Below are 19532 nucleotides of genomic sequence, written 5' to 3'. Positions count from 1 at the left end.
GCTGACTTAGTCTGCTGCTTAGTGATAGCTTTTGTCTGGGGTTTCTTTCTGAAGGTTGAGAGAGCATTCCTGTGTTTTATTGCCCCACAGAGGCTGAAAGAGGCCATGCATTTACTAAAATGCTTGTCAGTGACAGTATGAGAAGAACAGAAAATGATAAGTAAAGCCTATGAAATGCACTGTTCCCATACAATCAGATAAGCAGGGCAAGTTGAGTTCTTAGATATTAAGACCCAATTTAGTAATAAATACTTGCTGGAAGAACAAATTTCTAGTACCAGGGAATTAATAACAAAGAGACCAAAGCAGCACACAGCACAACTTATGAGGCAAAGCCGGAACATTAAAAAGTTTAGGAACAAACTTAACATCTATTTAGTGAAAAATCTAATCTAAAAATAAGTCGTTGAGGAATGAAGAGAAGCAATTTTTTTTTTTCCTAACAAGGAAAAGTGGGGAGAGGTGGGGCTAATTAGAATTGGGAAACCATTAAGTTGGTTTTTTTTTTGGTGCTGGGGATTGAACCCAGGGCCTTGTGCACGTGAGGCAAGCATTCTACCAACTGAGCTATATCCTCAGCCCCACCCATTAAGTTTTTATTGAGATTTTCCCAAATGTGTCTACCAGCAACATACAACATTAGTGAAAGCATAGTACAAAAGGAGACGTTCTACAATTGCACTGAGTTCCCTCAGATTAGAATATATATTTTTTCCTTCCATCTGGCCATCTTCCTCATTATGTCTGCAGCAATTATTTGTACCCCTTGGGTGCTTTCTCTTCTCCTTCTCCAAATGAGCTTCAACCCTAAGTTAGGTTCCCTTCTCTGTCTTCCTACCATTATTGACACCCTCTGTGAGAGGCTTGTTTTAGCAATTGACATGGGGACTGCAATTCTGTTTTCTTCTATATCCTGAAATTCAGATAGTAGGCAGCTACTGTAGCATTTAACATAAGATCAGAAATTTAGTGTATATTTAATACATGTATAATGGACAGATACAATAAGTTGATGAGAAAATTTAATCATTTCTCAATTTGTAGAGTTCTAATTTAAAATTTGGGTATTTATAATGATCAAAGAGACCATATTATAAAAGTGGTTCAAAAAGTGTTAAGCTTTAAAAAATGCTAGCTATTTAGGTGTTTAGTCTAAAACTGTATTGCTTAGAACTTAAGAAATTCAGAATTTTTAAAACTAATGATGTCACTCAGGAACACAAAAATTTCCTCTAATGCTGGGAATATCTGCTAACAAGGCTATTCTTTCCTTTTCTTTCTTACATTTTTTTTTAATAGAACCAGAATAAGACACTCCTTTTAGAAAAGTTTGCAATGAGGGACAGAATTTAACCTAAGAAATTTCTGCAAATAAGAAAACCCATGAGAGAGATAATAATAGTACCTGAGAAGACAATTGTATTTATAGACTGATATGCTGAGACTGTGGCATTTACCTTCAGGAGAAAGGAAGGGAGAAATTATTTTTAAAAGTGAATAATGTGATGGTTGAAAACAGCGGATTTACTATTTATTCCCACTGTCTTAGGAATATAAAACTCTAGATTTTAATATAGAAAGTAAACCTTTGTTAAATGACTAATCACCAGTTTCTTTTATAGCTGAAAGGCATGATTTATAGTTTATTCATTTTTATTCTACTATTTCTATCTTAAAAATCTTTATAATGGCATTGGACGACATTTAGTTATAGGGACATTGTTAATCATATCCCTAAATTTCTGTTATCCTCAAGTTCTGGAAATGTTGGGGGAAGGAGTATGTGTGTGTGTGTGTGTGTGAGAGACAGAGAGAGAGAGAGAGAGAGAAAAGAAAGTGAAAAAGGAGTAATGGCTTCTGTGACATTTTTGAAAACTTGCTTTAAAACAAAATGCTCCTTAAAGTAGGAACCTTGTTAAAATGCAATATCTTGAACTCAACCCTGGACAAACTGAGCCAGAACCCCTGGGGAATCTGCTTTAACAAGCACTCCAGGTATCTCTATGCTCACTGGAGTTGGAAAAGGATCGCTTTAAAACTCACTGTTCATCCTGCCTGAAAGGCATATAAAATACAGAAGGAAGGCATGCAGATTCTCAGATACAGGTGAAATACATGCCTCCTGCAACACAGGGTTTGTCAGACACAGTGATATCAAAGTAAACAACTGGTTAAAAAAGATGAGAGAGCTGGGGTGGTGGCTCAGTGGTAGAGTACTTGCCTCGCATGTTGAGGCACTGGGTTCAATTCTCAGTACCACATATAAATAAATGAATAAATTAAAGGTCCATCAACAACTAAAAAAATATTTAAAAAAGAGAGACGAGAGAGAGAGAAAGAGATGGGAGAGAGTACAAGTGCATGTGAGATATCTAATTATGTGTGTGTGTGTGTATATATATATATATATATGGAAAGAAAACAGTAACACTCATTCTTCAGGGATTCCATATTCAGAAAAACATGTAATGACTGGCCATTGATCTTACCAACTAAGGTTATTTAAAAGCCAATTACTTGGTTAATGAATGTCCTAAGGAGGAGCTAATGCCTCCCTTCCTGATGCCTAGTTCTGGGCTATTTTAAGTATCGGGTCACCGTCCCTTTTTCATTTAGGACTAAAAAAGAAGAAATAACTCAAAGTAGTGAGTTCCCAGGCAGAAGCTGTTATTAAGAACCATAATGCAGAAAGGTGTCCCACTTCTCATTCATGGCTGCTGGGTATCACAAGTGAGTTGGCAATATGACCTGCAGGTTTGGTTCTGATGGGTCATCTTATATGTAATTTGGTAAACCCTAATCAAGAAGACCTGACTATGGCCAACTGAAAAGAGATTAGCAGGTATCACGTTCTCCTATTGATATAATTGTTGTTGAATAACTTAGTGGTCTCCAAAAGTAAAATATCACTCAAACACTTGTGAACAAGATGTGTACATTTGAAGAATATAAAAGGCCAATTAAAATCAATTGTGAAAGTTAATGTTAATTGTAAATGTTAATGCTTAATTAACATTTTAAGAATAGCTACTAAGCAATAATGTAAAATGTCTATATACCAGATTCCAAAGTTATCATTCAAAATAGACAATTTTAAGACTACATCAAAGGGAAATATTTAGTGTTATTACTTTATATTTTGATTTTTCTGATATTAGCCATCTATGTTTGCAATAACTTCTTCTTTTTTTTTTTTTTTTTTAATTTTGGGGTATATCAGGGTTAAACAGGGGCACTCAACCACTGAGCCACATCCCCAATCCTATTTTGTATTTTATTTAGAGATAGGGTCGCACTGAGTTGTTTAGTGCCTCACTTTCACTTTTGCTGAGGCTGGTTTTGAACTCGCGATCTTCCTGTCTCAGCCTCCTGAGCCGCTGGGATTACAGGCACACGCCACTGTGCCCAGCTGCAATAACTTCTGATGAGAATCTTATGATGTTTGAAGTGTCTCTTAGGTAGTCCCCCCCCCCCCCATAAAACTATGCAAATCTAGGCCACAGAATAGTCAAGGATCGTTTTTTATATGCTGTAGGTATAGAGACTGAGATCAGTTAAAACTTTTAACATTCATTTTTAGTGCCAGTTGTCAAGGCAACCTAATCCTTACAAATACAATGAAAAGACACTAACTGTGAAAATCTAAAAATACTCATTTCCTTGGAAAATAGGAGAATGGCTGGGCCAGATAACTAAAATGCCAAGTGAAAAGCCTAATTATTTCAGTAATTTTCAAGTCAGCTTTATGGCACCTAAAAAGGCCTGAACATAATATATATAGCGTTTTGATAATCATTGTTATTAGAGCTAATTGTTACAATTCAAAAGCAGTCTCAATTATCTTATATAATTACATTCTTTCACAACCCCCAAGAAACAGCCAGTTCATCCTGTCTTCTCGAATCTTCCACCAGTGAGAAGTGCCCAGGAGCCTAATCAGGACTCAGTTCCTGAGGCAGTGCCCACATGGCCTGTGCCTCCTCTCCACATGATATGGTTTTCTCACTAAAACTTTGACAAACTGGCATCTTTGCTGTTCTCCCACTAACAGAAGCTGTGATCTTCTGTGCCTCCCCCCCTGCTCTGCCCTTGAAGGGCTTCAATAAATTCAGAAACACAGTTGTGGAACAACATGGATGGATACCTTTGTAAAAGAGGACCACAATCTTTTGGAAGGCTTTCATGAAGTGGATGTTGTCGTAGCAGTATTCCTGAACCTTCTGGAGGAGGATCAGCTCTGACTGGCCTTGGGAGCTGAACACAGCCAGCAGGGGAGCGTATTGCTAGGACAGAAGCAGAGGGTAGAACTCGTTACTTGTGTGGGAAGTATGGGGCCAGCATTGCTGGAATCATAACAATAATCCGGAGGTTTGTTTAGAAAACGTTCACTGGGGGAATTGCCACCCTTGTCTTATATCGAATCAAAAACTTTTATTATCCCAGTATCTTATTGGATTTCTCTCACTCTATCCATGAAAACACCAAATGTGAGACTTTGCCTGTATTAAAGATAACTGCTGGGCCCACTATGTGTCATAGGTATTGTGAAAATGAATTACGCCCTTGTACACTATTTATTGTGTCAGTGGCTCTGCCTTAAGAAGAGTGGGATTCTCCTTCCCAGACATCCCAGAACCTTCACAGGTCATCTGGAAGGCTTTGTTCCTACTATTTCCTTCACCTCAAATGTTCCTACTCAACGCTTTTCTCTAAAGAGGCTTCCCTGAGCTGCACAGTGTACTTCTCTGTTCTCATGAACACGGAGAGTCATCTTCTATGACTTATATTCCACCTAGTTTACATTCTGACACTGACTTCCCAACTCAAGTGTAAAAACTATACCTAAAGGCAGGATCTAAACCTTTCACTTGCTTTAATATAGTTTGATAGGGAGAAGTCAACAAAAGCAAAAAATCTATGTAACTATGCTCAAAAATACACAAAAATCAACTTAACTATATTTTGTGTATTTTTTTGACCACTCAGATACTTTCAAATTCTAATGTCAATTCATTTTTTATTTAAACAAAAAAATTGATATCTCTTTTTTCATACTGAACAGATAGAAAACCAATAGTTAGATATTCTATTTCTCTTTAATGTAAAACACTGAATATAATGACTTAATGAATTTTTCTGATATTATTTTTAATAAGAACATACGCTAAGATATTTTATATGTTCTTACATCTGAAACATCTTAGGTAGTGGGATATTTGAAAAGGAAAAAATTAGGAAGTATATGTTTAGCCTGATTATGGAAAATCACATTTAGAACCCATTTGTTAAACTGTTAAAGAGTTTCAGTTGGTCCAAAGCTGAGATAAATTCCTTGTTAAGATTTTTACCTTCAGATGCTTAAGAGCTTGCTCTGCAACAAGTTCTTCCTTCTTGTTCCATTCAACTGCGTTCATTATACAGGTCCACAGAAGTCCAATCACTGCTGTTTCTGGAAGATCATTCCTCTTCATTTCTTCTTTGACATAAAGCACCACCTACATTTCATGGAAAGAGGGTCAGAAAGCAACAGGCAGATGGAAATTTGCCCTCTTAACTGCCTGGGCAGAAAAGGTTTGACACAGGTAACAAATATTCTGTCCAGTTCTTTCTTTCATGGAATGTATTCTCAGATTACAAGAGGAAGGGAAAACAATAATTAATTCCCAAAGCACAGCATCTGAACCAATTTTGACTTTCTTGGGATTTGACTAAGGCAACGGGGCTGTGAATTTTTGCCTCCTATCGCTCAGGGTTAAGCCTCTTGATGGGTGATGTCTTGGGTTTGCATAAGCCCATTCTCTACAACTTATTAATACTTTTGCTGATCTCTCTGCCCCCACCTCAGTGAAATTAATTTTTTAATAAATCATGAAGTGCAAAGTCAATTTTCTTTATTTGGTACACATCAGTTCAGCCATACTCAACTGGCTATCCCCCCCTTGAATTATATATAAATATGTAAGTTTATTCTCAACTCTGACAGTATGGACTGTAGGTTGGTCTAACAATGTATTGTATATCAAACTTATTGGGAATGCTTTTTCCTTTTGAAATAAAATCACAAATTGAGATTAGGATTTTAGATGTGATTAAAAATCATATCACATCAAGTATAATACTTTGTGAGAATTAGTACAACCTTTTTCTTCTCTTTCTTTTTTTAAGTGAAAAGATAGCACTCTCTTTATTTCCATCCTAGATTGCAGAAATAGCATCAGTGGGTTGAACAGCGAGAGCAAAAGTGGCCAGGTAATTCCAGTCCCCAAGCTGCCTAGGGAGGGGGAGGGGGCGGGGAGCCCACAAAAAAGGGAGACATCCCTGCATCTAAAAGTGTTACAGTGTTTTTTGTTTTAACTTTTTTTTCCCTTACATGGAAAATTATGACTTTCTGCCATGAGCTAATAATATTCATTTTCCAATAGCTCTCCACCTGCTGGAGAGTATCAATCTGAAATTTTCCACCCCTCAATCACATAAGGAGCTCTGTAGGACTTACAGCATGGTAGAGGGTGGTAGGGATTTGGGAGTAAGTGGGAAAAGGAAGAACTCTTCAACTTCTCCATTATAGAGATACACAGCCATTATGAATGAGATCAAACAAGAAATTAGTCCAACTTGTCTTTTTTTCCTTCAAATATAAAGCCTAGGGTTTAGACTACAGTGCATTTGCCTACCATGTGTGAGGCCCTGGGTTCAATCCCTGGCACCACTAACTAAATAAATAAACCATACATATTCATACCCAGTGATGCACAAAATATCATGTATTGATTCCAAACACTAATCAAATGCTTAACCAGGTTAGAAAATCTACTATAAAACAGAAAAACCATCATATAAAAGGGTATTCAAAGAATGAATAGTCAATCCATTTATCAGATGAAATATCTTCATAATCACAGCAGCCTGGCAAAATAAGTCATTTAGGTAAACTAAACATTAATTTCGTATACCCCCTAAAATGTATTAAAGTAGAGGATTCTGAATCAATACTTTGAACTCATGTAAATAGTAGGGAGGCAAAGCTTGTGGTACATGACCTACATAATTCCTCTCATTTGTATATATATTTTTTTTGACAGTATGGTGTTGGGGATTGAACTAGAGCCTCACATATGTTCATCAAGCACTCTACCACTGAGTGACACCTCCAGACTTTCATTCATTTATTTTGACCATGACAGTGTCTGCCTATGGTGTCTCACCTCCTTAATTGGGCATTCCTGAGACAGTCTCTCTTGGAGCTCTTTCTGCAGTTCTTTCCTGGTGCCCAGGGATTGCTGGACTCGGAGGAAATCTGAAAGCTCCTTCAGACCTGCATCAGTGAAGTATTTAGCAAAATGATCCACACTCTGTCTGTTTACTGGAAAGAGTTCCTGAAAGAAAAGGAAAAGAGACTGTTATACAACAAGCTATTTAAATTTCAATATGCATAAAGGTCAAAATTTCCATTTTAAAATACTGCTTAAGACATTTCTTAAGCTGGGCAAGGTGGTACATCCTTGTAATCCCAGTGACTTTGAGAGCTGAGGCAGGAGGATCACAAATTCAAGGCACATCTGGGTAAATTAGTGAGACTCTATGTTAAAAAAAAAAAAAAAGGCTGGGGTGTAGCTTTGTAGCAGAGAGTCCCTGGGTTTAATCCCAGTGCTCCTTCCCCCAAAACCAGAATAAATCTCTAGTATATTTATTGAGCTAAGTATTTTCTCAAATGTAGCAATTTTATAAAGAGAATGTTAAGCAACCTAGATACAATAGTTTCATTCATTTTGAACTATCAGTTCCTTCTTGTTTTATTTTAATTAATGATAGTGTATGTAAATACAGAACCAATTGTAAATACAGAACAAAATTGGCTGAACTAAATGCAGTTAAGATAATAACTTTGAATAGTATCTGAATTGTGATAAACAAAGAAAATTATTGAAATGATTAGATATTTACACTGTTTCCTTAACAATTACTAGATAAAAGTCAGTTTTAGTAATGTTGTATATAATCATTGGAGAGAATATTAGAGAAACAACACTGACCATTATCTTAAGGATCTTTATTCTTGTTTTGAGAAAATGCTATTATTCTAAAATACTAGCTCAGGAGCTATGGAGAATTTTGTCATTGTCTACTAATAATGGCGATTCTCAATTAAGTTCACAGCCAGAGCTAATCTAAACCGTCTCCCACTAACTCTCCAGTTTATTACATAATTGTAATGATTTTTTTTTAAAAGAGCAATATAACATAGCTGCTCTCATATTTTCTTGCATTTCATTATACCCTACAAAGCTTGGCAGGATCTCAGTAACACTTAGTCATGATCTAATCCTATGTGAATTCCAACACCCAACTATGAAATTAAAGCAATTTTCAAAGCTCTCATGTTATTCAAACTGCTGCAGAGTATTAAAAAAAAAAAAGACCCAAAACTTTATATTTGTTACATCTATAACCAAAGGCTATGTGACTCCAATATAAGTCTCAGTGGAGAGATGTGCAATAGGTTTTTCCACCCCATATAGAAACATAGCCAGAGGGTTTCTATACCAGTGCTTAATTTTTAATATTCCCCATATTTTCATCCTATAATTTCCCTTGAGTCAGATGTTTCAAAATGTCAGAACAGAGTTGGTGGAAGCAGCTATCAAACACACATTCATGTTAAAGCAAACATTTCACAAGACTGAAATTTTGTCACTATTATTTCAATTATCACTTAAGAGCTTCCAAATTTAGGGGAGGGAAGTATTTAATTTTATGGAGTTTCAAGATATATTGGCATTTTTCTCATAATCACTGTGTAAAGTAGAATTTTTCCTGCAGGATAAGCTAAGTCTCAAGAAGGTTTAGAAGCTTAACCCAATTTCTACAGCTAGAAATAATATTTAAGGTCAGAGCAGTTGGCACCAAAGTCAATACTTATTCCGTTACTTGGTGATAGGACTCGATATTCTTAGGGAGAGTATAACTACAAAATTTGATCTAAAGCCTTGTTCAGAGCAATATGTTATCATATATAACACCTGTGATTTATTTATGAAGCATATCCAAAGTCATTATAAATGCTACATGATATACTGAAAATTATTATTCAGATTAAACTGAGGTAAAGACAGTCTAAACCACACCATGCCATGCTTTGGTTTAGAACATGGTCTATGTTTGTTAAAAACCCTTCCTTTGTACAAATCTCCACCATTTCATCCATAGATTTAGGTCTTCCTGCTTCTGCCCTTGCTCTGGAGCCTAGTCCCAATGCATCAATTAGAGTGACAGCAGGAGAAATCAATCATATTAAGCACACAATTCTTCAGGGAAAATGCCAACAGCTTCCATCTGACTAGGAATAAAAGCTCAAGTCCCTTGGTTACATGGCCTGCTGCTTCTCTAAGTTAATCTATACTCTCAGCCTTACCAACCTTCTCCTATTGCTAACCCTAACACTCCATGTTTCAAGGAGTATGCGTTTTCTATCCCTTTTTTCCAGAATACTCTTCTTTGAAATATTCCTATAATTCACTTACTCATCTCTTCAAGTCTTTGCACAATGTCACCTTGCCATATTGGCCTCCCTAAGTACTGAAAATTGCATCTCAAATTTTGACACCCTTTAGCTTTTCTCTAATTATTTTTCTCCATAGCATTTGTCACCTTTTATTTCAATATTTTACTTATTTAGTCTAAATAGGATGTAAGCTCCATAAAGGAAGGTATATTTGTTTGCTTCCTTTCAATATCTCCAGCTCCTTGAACTGTTTTCTAGTATATAGTGGCTAAGAGTTAAAGAGAATTTGTTCTATGGATTCATGAAACCATGAAAATGAATTGGATCCTCTAGGTCCTCATTCACGTGTTGAATCAGCAAATGCCAGGCAGGCACAGTTCTAGTGCACTGCCAGCTACTCTGTTCTCAACCAGCTTATGTTACTGGACATCTGGTAGAAGCCACCACCCATGCTTCTCATTTCCAAAATATGTACAGACATATAAATCTAGTAAGAACATCTTAATAACATGTGTTTTCAAAAAGGATTTTTTTCTTTTTTACATGAAGTAACAGTCTTTTTTGACAAGTTGAAATAGACTGTACCTTTGTTTCCAATCACCCACCTACATTTTTCAATAGTATCAAGAGATTCCCCTCCTTGCTTTTTATCTGCAGGGGTGCAGAAGTAACCTATCAGTGGACTGGATTTTCCTACTCATTGCCAAGCCTGTAAGTGATTTCCTTTGGCCAGTAAAAGGTAAGTTTTATGTACTTGAGGGTTCAGTTCAGTCCCTGTGTTGTTGACATGAGGACAGAATGACCTAGAGGGGAACCTTTAGTCTGGGTTCCAGAATGAAAAGACATATGCAGCCCAGCTGGGCCCAGACAAGATACAGCTAATCCACAAACAACTCACAGGCGCATGGGTGAGAAATACGCTCCCTTCATATGAACTTCTAGCAACATATTCACTCATCTTTTGATTTTTGCTTCTATTTACAGAGATTTGCCCTAAGTACAGTTGAAAATAGGCTCCATGAAGGCGAGGAACTTTTTGATACTATTCTCTACTGGTTTCACAGTTTCTAGGATGATGTTTAGCACCAAAGTATTACTCAAGAAATATACCCTGAATGAAAACTTATCATTAGCAGAAATGAGTCAGAACCTAAAATCCTTTTCTTCTTTACCATAATACAAAGACTTTAGAGTTAAGGCTACTTTAAGGTAAACATCCGGAATTTTAAGTGATTGAAAGTACAAGGACTTGTATGTAAAATCATTTTCAGGTTTTCTTGAAGAAAAGAGTTTTAGAATTATCCATTGCATAGGACCCTGCACAATGGAAGAAAAAAACAGAAAGGACAAGAGAATATGGCAGGAGTGTCTCAATTTTAGACTTCACCTTAGAAAGCAATTCTACTTGGAAAAATCTTTGCATCCACACAGCTGTTGCTTTTAGTACAAAGAAATTATAGGGAGCAGATAGAAATTTGAAGGACAAAATCATTTTCTTTGAAAAATTTGAAGATGGAGAAATAAAATCACAATCAAACAATTGTGACTATGGAAACTTCAAATTAACTTGTTTACTTTCTTTAACAGATCAAGTATTTCCAGAGTTTCCATAAAGTTATTGATTAGAGAAAAAAAAGTCTTAATTCTAATAAAATGTCAACACTGTCAACAAACTTACAAGTCTAAAAGTCTACATCCCTGATCCTTTAAACTTATCAGGCTGTTATTCACCCTGAAATGATGAAAATAAATTTGCCAGTTATACAGAAATAAAGGAACGTGATTCCAATTCAGGTGAGGCTCAGGCATCTGTGTCTTTTGTGACACTGTGGGCCAGCCCCAGTCCTGACGGCAGCATCCTGCACACGACCCCTGATGGAAGTACTCACAAGCAGCCTCTTGTCTAAGTTGGCTTTTCTCAAGGAAGAGGTAACAGAGTTGGTGTCTTTTTCTGCCATCCAGGCTTTGAAAAGCTTGACAGCAAATGAGGCTGCAATGCCTGTTTAAAAAAAGAAAACAAGAGAATTTCATTCTCTGTATAAGTAAAACCATTTGTGATGATGCATGATGCAACATTTCTTACTCAGTTTCCTGAAATAAGTAAATAACTAAACGAGTTGATTTGGTACCAAGAAAAAAAAAAAAAAAAAAAAAAAAGAATTCATCTGCACACACAGTTCTCTTTTCATTACAATAAACAGAACATTTTCATATGAAAGCAGTTAAAATATTTTTTTCAAAGTTGGACAGCCTGATTCCAGCCTGGTTTATGTATTTTATTTTTACTTTGGTCAAAATATATTCAAAGGCAGAATTCTCAGGGGTTCTGCATCTACTTCATTCTGTGGTTTCATCAATATTTCATGTTAACAATGTAGTCTTTTTTATTTATTTATTTTTCTTTTTCAGTACTAGGGATCGAACCCAAGGCCTTTTGAATGGTAGGCAGGTGCTCTATCATCACTAAGCTACACCTCCAGCCCCACAATAGTGATTCTGAGGCAAAAATTAGTTGTCAACAGATGGCAACTAATTTCCTGATTAGGGTTTCCAGTAAAAGAAAACTAATGACTAATAAAAGTATAGTTATGAATATGATAGCATCATTTACTTTATATTTCTCTTAAAAAAAAAAAAAGGCATTTAAAAGTATTCTTGAGTAGGGCACATTCTTATACTCCCAATGGCTACAGAGGCTGAGGCAGCAGAATTGCAAGTTCAAAGTCAGCCTCAGCAAAATCGAGGTGCTAAGCAACTCAGAGAGAACCTGTATCTAAATAAAATACAAAATAGGGCTGGGGATGTGGCTTAGAGGTCGAGTGCCCTGAGTTCAATCCCCAGTATCAAAAAAAAGTAAAAAAAAAAAAATTGAATCAGACTATATAAATATCAAGGCTCTTTCAAATTAAACACTTACATGGATTTTTAAAATTATCAAATTATTTAGTTATTTCGATCAGGAAACCACATGATCATGTATCTACATTTATACTATTTTATTTACAAATATAAATAATCTGATAACTAGGAGTTAGCTCTTCTAAAAACATTTTAAATTTCTAAACTTATGTTGCATTTTTTTTGAGGAGTTATGATGCAGTTGAAATATGTAACTGATTTTTCCTGAATTGATGCTTTCACCTTTTGTGGTGGCCCAAGCAGCCTCTCTTCTCCTTACCTCCTTTTTAAGAGAATTCTCCCTTTGTTCAGGCCGGGTAACTTTGGTTAGTCTAAGTCCTGGCACCACCTCTCATGCATGAGTAAAGTAGTGATCTCAGCCTTAAGGCACCAACCTACACCATCCCCTTGGCAACTGATATTGGGCCCACAATGGTAATGTGACCTATGTCAGCTAATCAGCTTATGGAAAGATAAATGACCTTGTGTTCAAGAGATGTGCCCTTCTACTGAACCTGAACAAGGAAGCATGTACCAGAATGTACTAGCAGACATCCTACAATGACTAGGGCAACCATCCCTGGAATTGACGCTCTGCCTGGTAATGGGGGAACCATATTGCTGTTCATTCTAAAGTCTGACCTACATTTATGTCATTATATAAGAAATAAATATCCTGATGTAACAATGTGGTGCAGGACATCCTGTTACTTGCAGGTAAAAGCATTCAAATGATTTATCATTTATTTATATAGATACCAACTTTGCTTGATTTTTTTCACTTGAATCAACAGAGGGACAAAGTAAAAAATTTGGCAATGACAATCAAACATGCATTATGAAATTGTTTAATTTAAAGATAAAAATTTATTAACAGGGATTTTAAACATTATTAGTTTATAAAATCGATATAAAATTTATATAATTAAATAACATTAGCACAAGGCTGGAATCTGTCTCATAGGTTAAAAAAAAAAAAAGTATACTGGAAGCTAAGAGTTTTAAAACTAGATTTAAACCTTATAGTTACTCTTCTAATGAGTGGAGTAGCCCTGCCCCTTAGCATTTGCTGGATACATTTTCTGGGCAAAAAAAAAAAAAAAAAAGAATTTCTTAATCCTTTCCTAATTAAGAAGCAAGAATTTAAAACCTGAGTTTCTAAAAATGGTCGTGTAAAAGGAAAAACCATGACAAAGTCACTATTTTCCTTCCATAGCAAACACATTCTGTCCTCTCAACATTTTATTATAAAAAATTTCAAAGCTACAGAAAAGTTGGACAAATTGAACAATGTATACTCATATCCACACCATCTAGATTCTACAACTATTAATATTCTAGATGTTTCAAAGGAAGTAACAGACATCACTTAGGTTTTTAATGTTAACTAGAAAGGCATTGGTATGATGGCTAGGGTAATTTAATTTCATTAATGTTCAAGGTTTAAATTCCATCTCATTTTTCCATGTAAAATGGCTAATAACTAAATAAGATGTGTGAGGTATCATGAACTCTCTTCAGGAGAACACTTTCAAATGTCCTAACATTAACAACATACTAACAATAATTACAGAATCTGGATAATCTGAATTATCATAAATCTGAGCTACTGTAAGCCAAACATTATAGAGAGTCCTTAAATAATACCATTTGATTCTTGATTTACTCCCCCCCCCCCCCCCCCCAGCTAAAAGAAAACTATAACCCCTTTTACTATGGGCATGAATGGGTCTGGGACTTCGTATCTTTAGGAGAAAAACTTTTTAAATTCTCCAAAGAAACAGATGTTCTCACAAAAGCTCTTTTAATATATTTTTAAGGAAAAATAACTGTGTTTCATGTTGCATTAATTTGAATATCATTATCCTCCTACAAGAAAACAGCCCACATTTGTTTTATTCTATAACCAAATCATTGTGTGCATTCCCATCAAATTTTAATGCCTTAAAATTAAGACAAGCCTCTTTCTGACGGAACAGTCTCAACTTCTTTCTAAAAGTGGTCATTGTCTTTAAGACAATGAATATCTTAAAAATGTGATCAAAATGAACACTTGAGAATGTTTCCCCAGATCTTGGAGAGGAACTGGTTTACAAGAGTGGCCCTATTTGGGGAACATTTAAATGCGATGCAGTATTTTTTGTTGTTTATAACAAATGTGAGTAGGTGCTATCAGCTGGCATTTTGTGTCTAAGGTCAAAAAGGTTAAAAGTCCTACAAAGCACAAAGTGCTGTGGCACAATGAACTACTATCCCAACAAAGCATGCCAGAAGAGTCTTAGTGGAGAAAATTGGTTTGGACCTGATCAATTTCAGGGTCTCTAGATATTTATTCTTATGCCTAAGAGTTTAGTTTGCTATTAGTCATTACATGCCTTTGTAAAGGTGTATTTTTTTCCTCTAATTTTCTATAATGTACATATGCAACATTCACACACACACATTCTGAGGACAAGCACTTAGGACACTAAAAAGAGGCACTGGTGCTGTTTATAGTTTTTCTTTCCTTTTTACACCTGACAGGTGAGAAAACCTGAGTATGATTACCTTCTTTGACTAAGCTGTCAGTGAACAGACTGGTGAGGATGGTGGCAGGAAGGGTGCCATTGCCCAGCAGGATCCCAGACAACATCGCCAACTTTGTCTGCTCTGTTTCGGAAAAGGCTTTAAGGAAGAGGAGAAGCTGTGGATCAAACAAAAGAAACCGTGTCTATAAAGCATAACAGTAAATTAGGAGAGTAGCAACTAGAATGTACATTCATGGTGCACAATAGTATGTCACATGTAGCACAATGCTGCTATACCTTGGCGACACACATGCTCAGTTATGAATAGATGCTATGGAAAGCAATGCTATTAGATTAGTTCCCTTCCTCTAAGCTCATCCACACACCTCTGTAAATATTCATGAAAAGGAAAAGATATTGGAAGAACAATGTATACAGATAAATAATTTACATTTGGTTACAAACATGAAAAAGGGTAAGTATACACAATGAACAGAATGTTTTCTGACATACATTGGCTTTCTCATTTTTTCACTTCTTTGGGTCACTGCTTCTTCCACCTGTTATATATATCCATTTTCTTTGGGAAAGAACTGAATTTTTGTGGGGGGAAAAAAAAAAAAAAACACCAGAAAAGAAGTCAAGGTGCAAGGTTTGTGTGGTACTTTCTGCAGTACTGGGGATTGAACTCAGTGCTACTCTATCACTGAGTTACATCCCCAGTCCTTTGTAAAAAATCTTGAGGGGGCTGGAGTCATGGCTCAGTGGCTGAGCGCTTGCCTAGCACATGTGAGATACTGAGTTCAATCCTCAGCACCCCATAAAAATAAATGCTTAAAAAAAAAAAAAAAAGATTTCTTTAAAAAAAATTTGTTGAGACAGGATCTTGCTAAGATGCCCAGGTGGCTTCAAACTTGCAATTCTCCAATGTCAATGGAATTACAGGCATGAGCTACCATGCCTGGCTCATGTGAAGCATTTCACAGCCAATTTACACTTTTCTGAGCTTACAATATACAACAGTCTTCAAAGCAAAACTGTTGAGGGGAGAAAATGGCTAAGTTCTTGATATTCCTTACTACTACCAGTGTTAGTGAGGAAGTACTGGAGTATATCAGGTCAAAGTTCTAAACAGAACTGACATGGGCTGGAAAGAGCAATTTGAGGGGGCAAAGATATTGAGTCCCAGAAGGGCTCAAGCTCTAATTCTCTTGCCCTAAGAATAGTGAAACTGAATAAAAGTTGACTCTAGAAAGTTTGAAACACAAAAGAGAAGGGATTATAACCCCACTCCCATTTTGAGTTTTAAGAGTAGTCAGCCTGGTGAGAAGCCCTCCTTTTCTCTAATACTTCTCTGCTTTGTGCTTTGAATATGCCCCAACATTTTTTCCATCATCTCATCACTTCTCCAGCACAGCACTGAGATTCTCCAGGGGCAACTATCACTTGCTGATTCTCCAACACTTAGCACCAGTGAAAAGTCACTGGCACCAATATACACCAAGTGCACACGTGCTTAAGACTCAGTTCTTCCCTGGCTGACAGAACAACAGTAACTGACTTTCCCCAACAGTTGGAGGATTAGTATATATTGCAGGGAGCTATGTAACTATCTAAATATTAACATTGTGAATAAGGAACAGTTCTAGAGTGAAATCAGTCCATTTGAGTTTCAGTCTATACCCTTTCAATTCTCAACAAACAGAAGTCAACATCTAAATGCCAGGAGAGACAAAATGAGAATTTCAAAGATTAAAGCTCCCAAAACACCAGGAAAGGAGTAGTGGGAAAGAACTAAAAAAAATAAGAACTTCCAAAATAAAATTTCAATGCTATTTCTTTAAGCACATTAGTATACTCATTCATTAAAAAATATATTTAATCATAAATCCTTGGAAATAAATAATCACATTGCTTAACTGTATAGGTCAACATTACAATTATATGTTTTATAACAGCTGGCTTAAAAACAAATACTATAAAAATAGAGTACTTATTATTTTCAGAGCAGCTAGCAGTGTAGTGGACAATTTTCTTTCTCATTTAATTTTTTCATATTAAAAATATATGCTTTTGAACATTATCAATTTAGAAGACTATAAAGATGTGAAAAATACCCTCTAACTCTACTCTTAGAAATAACAAACAGTTTGATGTATCCTTACAGATATTTAAAAAAAATTGTTCTTTTTAGTTATACATGACAATAGAGTATTTCAATGCATTTATGTATGTCTACATTCTAATAATCACTCATGTACACACACATAGTTTCTATAATATGGAAAGGTGAAAACTCCCTGAGTGAACTAGAAATGTTCCGATGGCTTGATGTATATCTATGCCTCTAACACTGATAGAGTTTGTATGTAGTTTGAGCATCCCCCAAGGACTCAGGTGCTGAAATTTAATTCCCATTGTGAGGTATTAAGAGGGTGGAAACTTAATCTGACTATGGAGTGTAGAGATGGGGTTTAGGGAGGTGATTAGGATTAGCGAAGGTCACTAGGGCAGAGTCCCTGTGACTGAATCCCGGTGGCTTCATAAGATAGGAAGAAACCAGGAGACAGACACACAGACACACACTCCCCATCTCTTGCCATGTGATGCCCTGCACCATCTGGGAGCCCTGACAGCAAGACCATCATCACCAGATGGAGTGCCTGCCCGCAGACCTCCAGAACCATGAATTGAAATAAACTTTTCCTTACAAATCACCCAATCTGTGTTATTGTCAGCAAGAAATGGACTAATACAAATAGCCACCATCCTTAGCAATTACAGAAATGACATCTAAGAAACAAGGAAACTAATTTGGCCAAGGTAAAACTGTCACTAAATGTTTGTTCTCTTTTCACTTAATTTATGGTGGATGTTTCCCCTTAATCAATGAATACAGCTATGACTCAGTCTTTACAAGACTGCATGGTACTCCAATGTGTAGATAGGCTGAATGGAGACTTCACCAGTGAACTTCTCAATGTTGTTATGAACATCTTTATACATTTAGCTTTAGATATCCATGCTGGAGAATTCTTATAAATGGAAGGAGGCTCATGGATTGTTATTTTTTCAAATGATTTTACTAACAAAACTTCCTCAATATTACCCATGGGACAACTTTGAACAGGGGTAGAGTAAATAGAAAAGAAGTAAATGTTATGGTAACTTTTTTTCACATGTGGTTACTTTGTTTAGGCAGATATATAAACTTTGAAACAATGACCCAGCAACATACAAAGCCGCATTTTAATACACTGAGTGCTGAATGTAAATATAAAGGAGTTACAAATTAGAGGAGGAAACATGTTGCAATTACTAAAAACCTCAACTTTTCAAAAAAAGTGCTACTGTTGATTTGGCATCTTATTAGAAGCCAATGACTATTTTAATCACCTTATATTATCTCATTTATTCCCACAACACAGGTATAAGGAATATCCTCATATTACAGCCATTCAATGAAGAGAAAAAGCACTGAATTTATACCTATAAACAAAGATGTGATTTTACCCCCTTTGCTGCACTGCATTTTCAAAAATTAAAGAATTTTACTGAGTGTTAGTAGCTGTGCTACACTCTTACACAGGCCTTAAGCAATTAATCACCTTGAGTCTTGCCTTGATAAATAGTCATGTACTACATAACATTCTGCTCAATAATGGACTGCAATAAGATGGTGGTCTCAGGAGATTATAACAGCCTAAGTATGTAGTAAGCTGTACTATCTGGGTTTATGAAAGTACATTTTATGATGTTTGCATAACACAAAATCAGCTAATGATACATTTCTCAGAATAGATCCACTTCATTAAGTAACAAATGATTGCATTTATTTTTCTTGCGCATCATTTAAGCTTTGGGACATAAGAGATCACAATCTGTAAAACTATTTGTATTGAACAAAGCACAGTGTTCTAAATATCAATCAAGAAAGCCTAGGATAATCACATACTACTTCCTCTAGCTATAAGCTAATGATCTGTCATACTGAATCATTTATTCAGCAAGTGTTTGTTAAAACTCATCATACCCACAGCACTTTAGCTACCATGGTGTGTGTAAATTTTTTGTTCTTCTCCATTCCATCACTTTAAATAGGTAGGCATTATATTGGATTTGTTACCTTTTTCATTTCATCTTCAAATGCCTTTTCCAAATACTTATATCTCCTGATGAGTTTATTGAAGACCTGTACATAAAACAGAACCATTAAATAGTAAACAATTTTTTAAAAAAGTGTAGAAACTCACCAAAACTACCCCATAGACTAATCATTATCATCATCATCATCATCAAATAATAGTGGTTAAACATGCTCATGCGTGATATGAGAACTACAAATGCATTACAATGACCTAAGGGAAAAGAGGATCAAAATGCACATGCAGGATAAAATAGATCTACTCAAGAGAAGAACAGGTAGAGAAACCAAAATTAATGTTGATGAAAATGAAATGAATGTGTGTGTGTGTGTGTGTGTGTGTGTGTGTGTGTGTGTGTATTGCTGGGGATTGAACCCAGAGCCTTGTACATGTGAATCAAGCACTCTACCAACTGAGCTATATTCCCAGCCCATGAGTAGAGGTTTTCATCTTTGGGAGGCAGTGATTGAGAAGAGCTGA

At 35.9% G+C, this 19532-nt stretch overlaps 1 protein-coding gene across 1 annotated transcript in view; it reads right to left on the bottom strand.

Moving 5' to 3' along the window:
* The window catches only part of Bzw2 (basic leucine zipper and W2 domains 2), a 56249-nt gene that overhangs the window by 3505 nt on the left and 33212 nt on the right, over nt 1-19532 (bottom strand). The window contains exons 5-10 of the mRNA XM_027932715.2: nt 19034-19099; nt 14948-15083; nt 11392-11501; nt 7206-7376; nt 5349-5495; nt 4145-4283 (exon numbers count right to left, since the gene is read on the bottom strand). Coding sequence (XP_027788516.1) covers nt 4145-4283; nt 5349-5495; nt 7206-7376; nt 11392-11501; nt 14948-15083; nt 19034-19099 — 769 coding nt within the window. The remainder of the gene's footprint in view (nt 1-4144; nt 4284-5348; nt 5496-7205; nt 7377-11391; nt 11502-14947; nt 15084-19033; nt 19100-19532) is intronic.

Source organism: Marmota flaviventris, chromosome 1, assembly GCF_047511675.1.
Source record: "Marmota flaviventris isolate mMarFla1 chromosome 1, mMarFla1.hap1, whole genome shotgun sequence".
NCBI lineage: Eukaryota > Metazoa > Chordata > Mammalia > Rodentia > Sciuridae > Marmota > Marmota flaviventris.
This window is presented reverse-complemented; position numbering and strand designations above follow the sequence as displayed.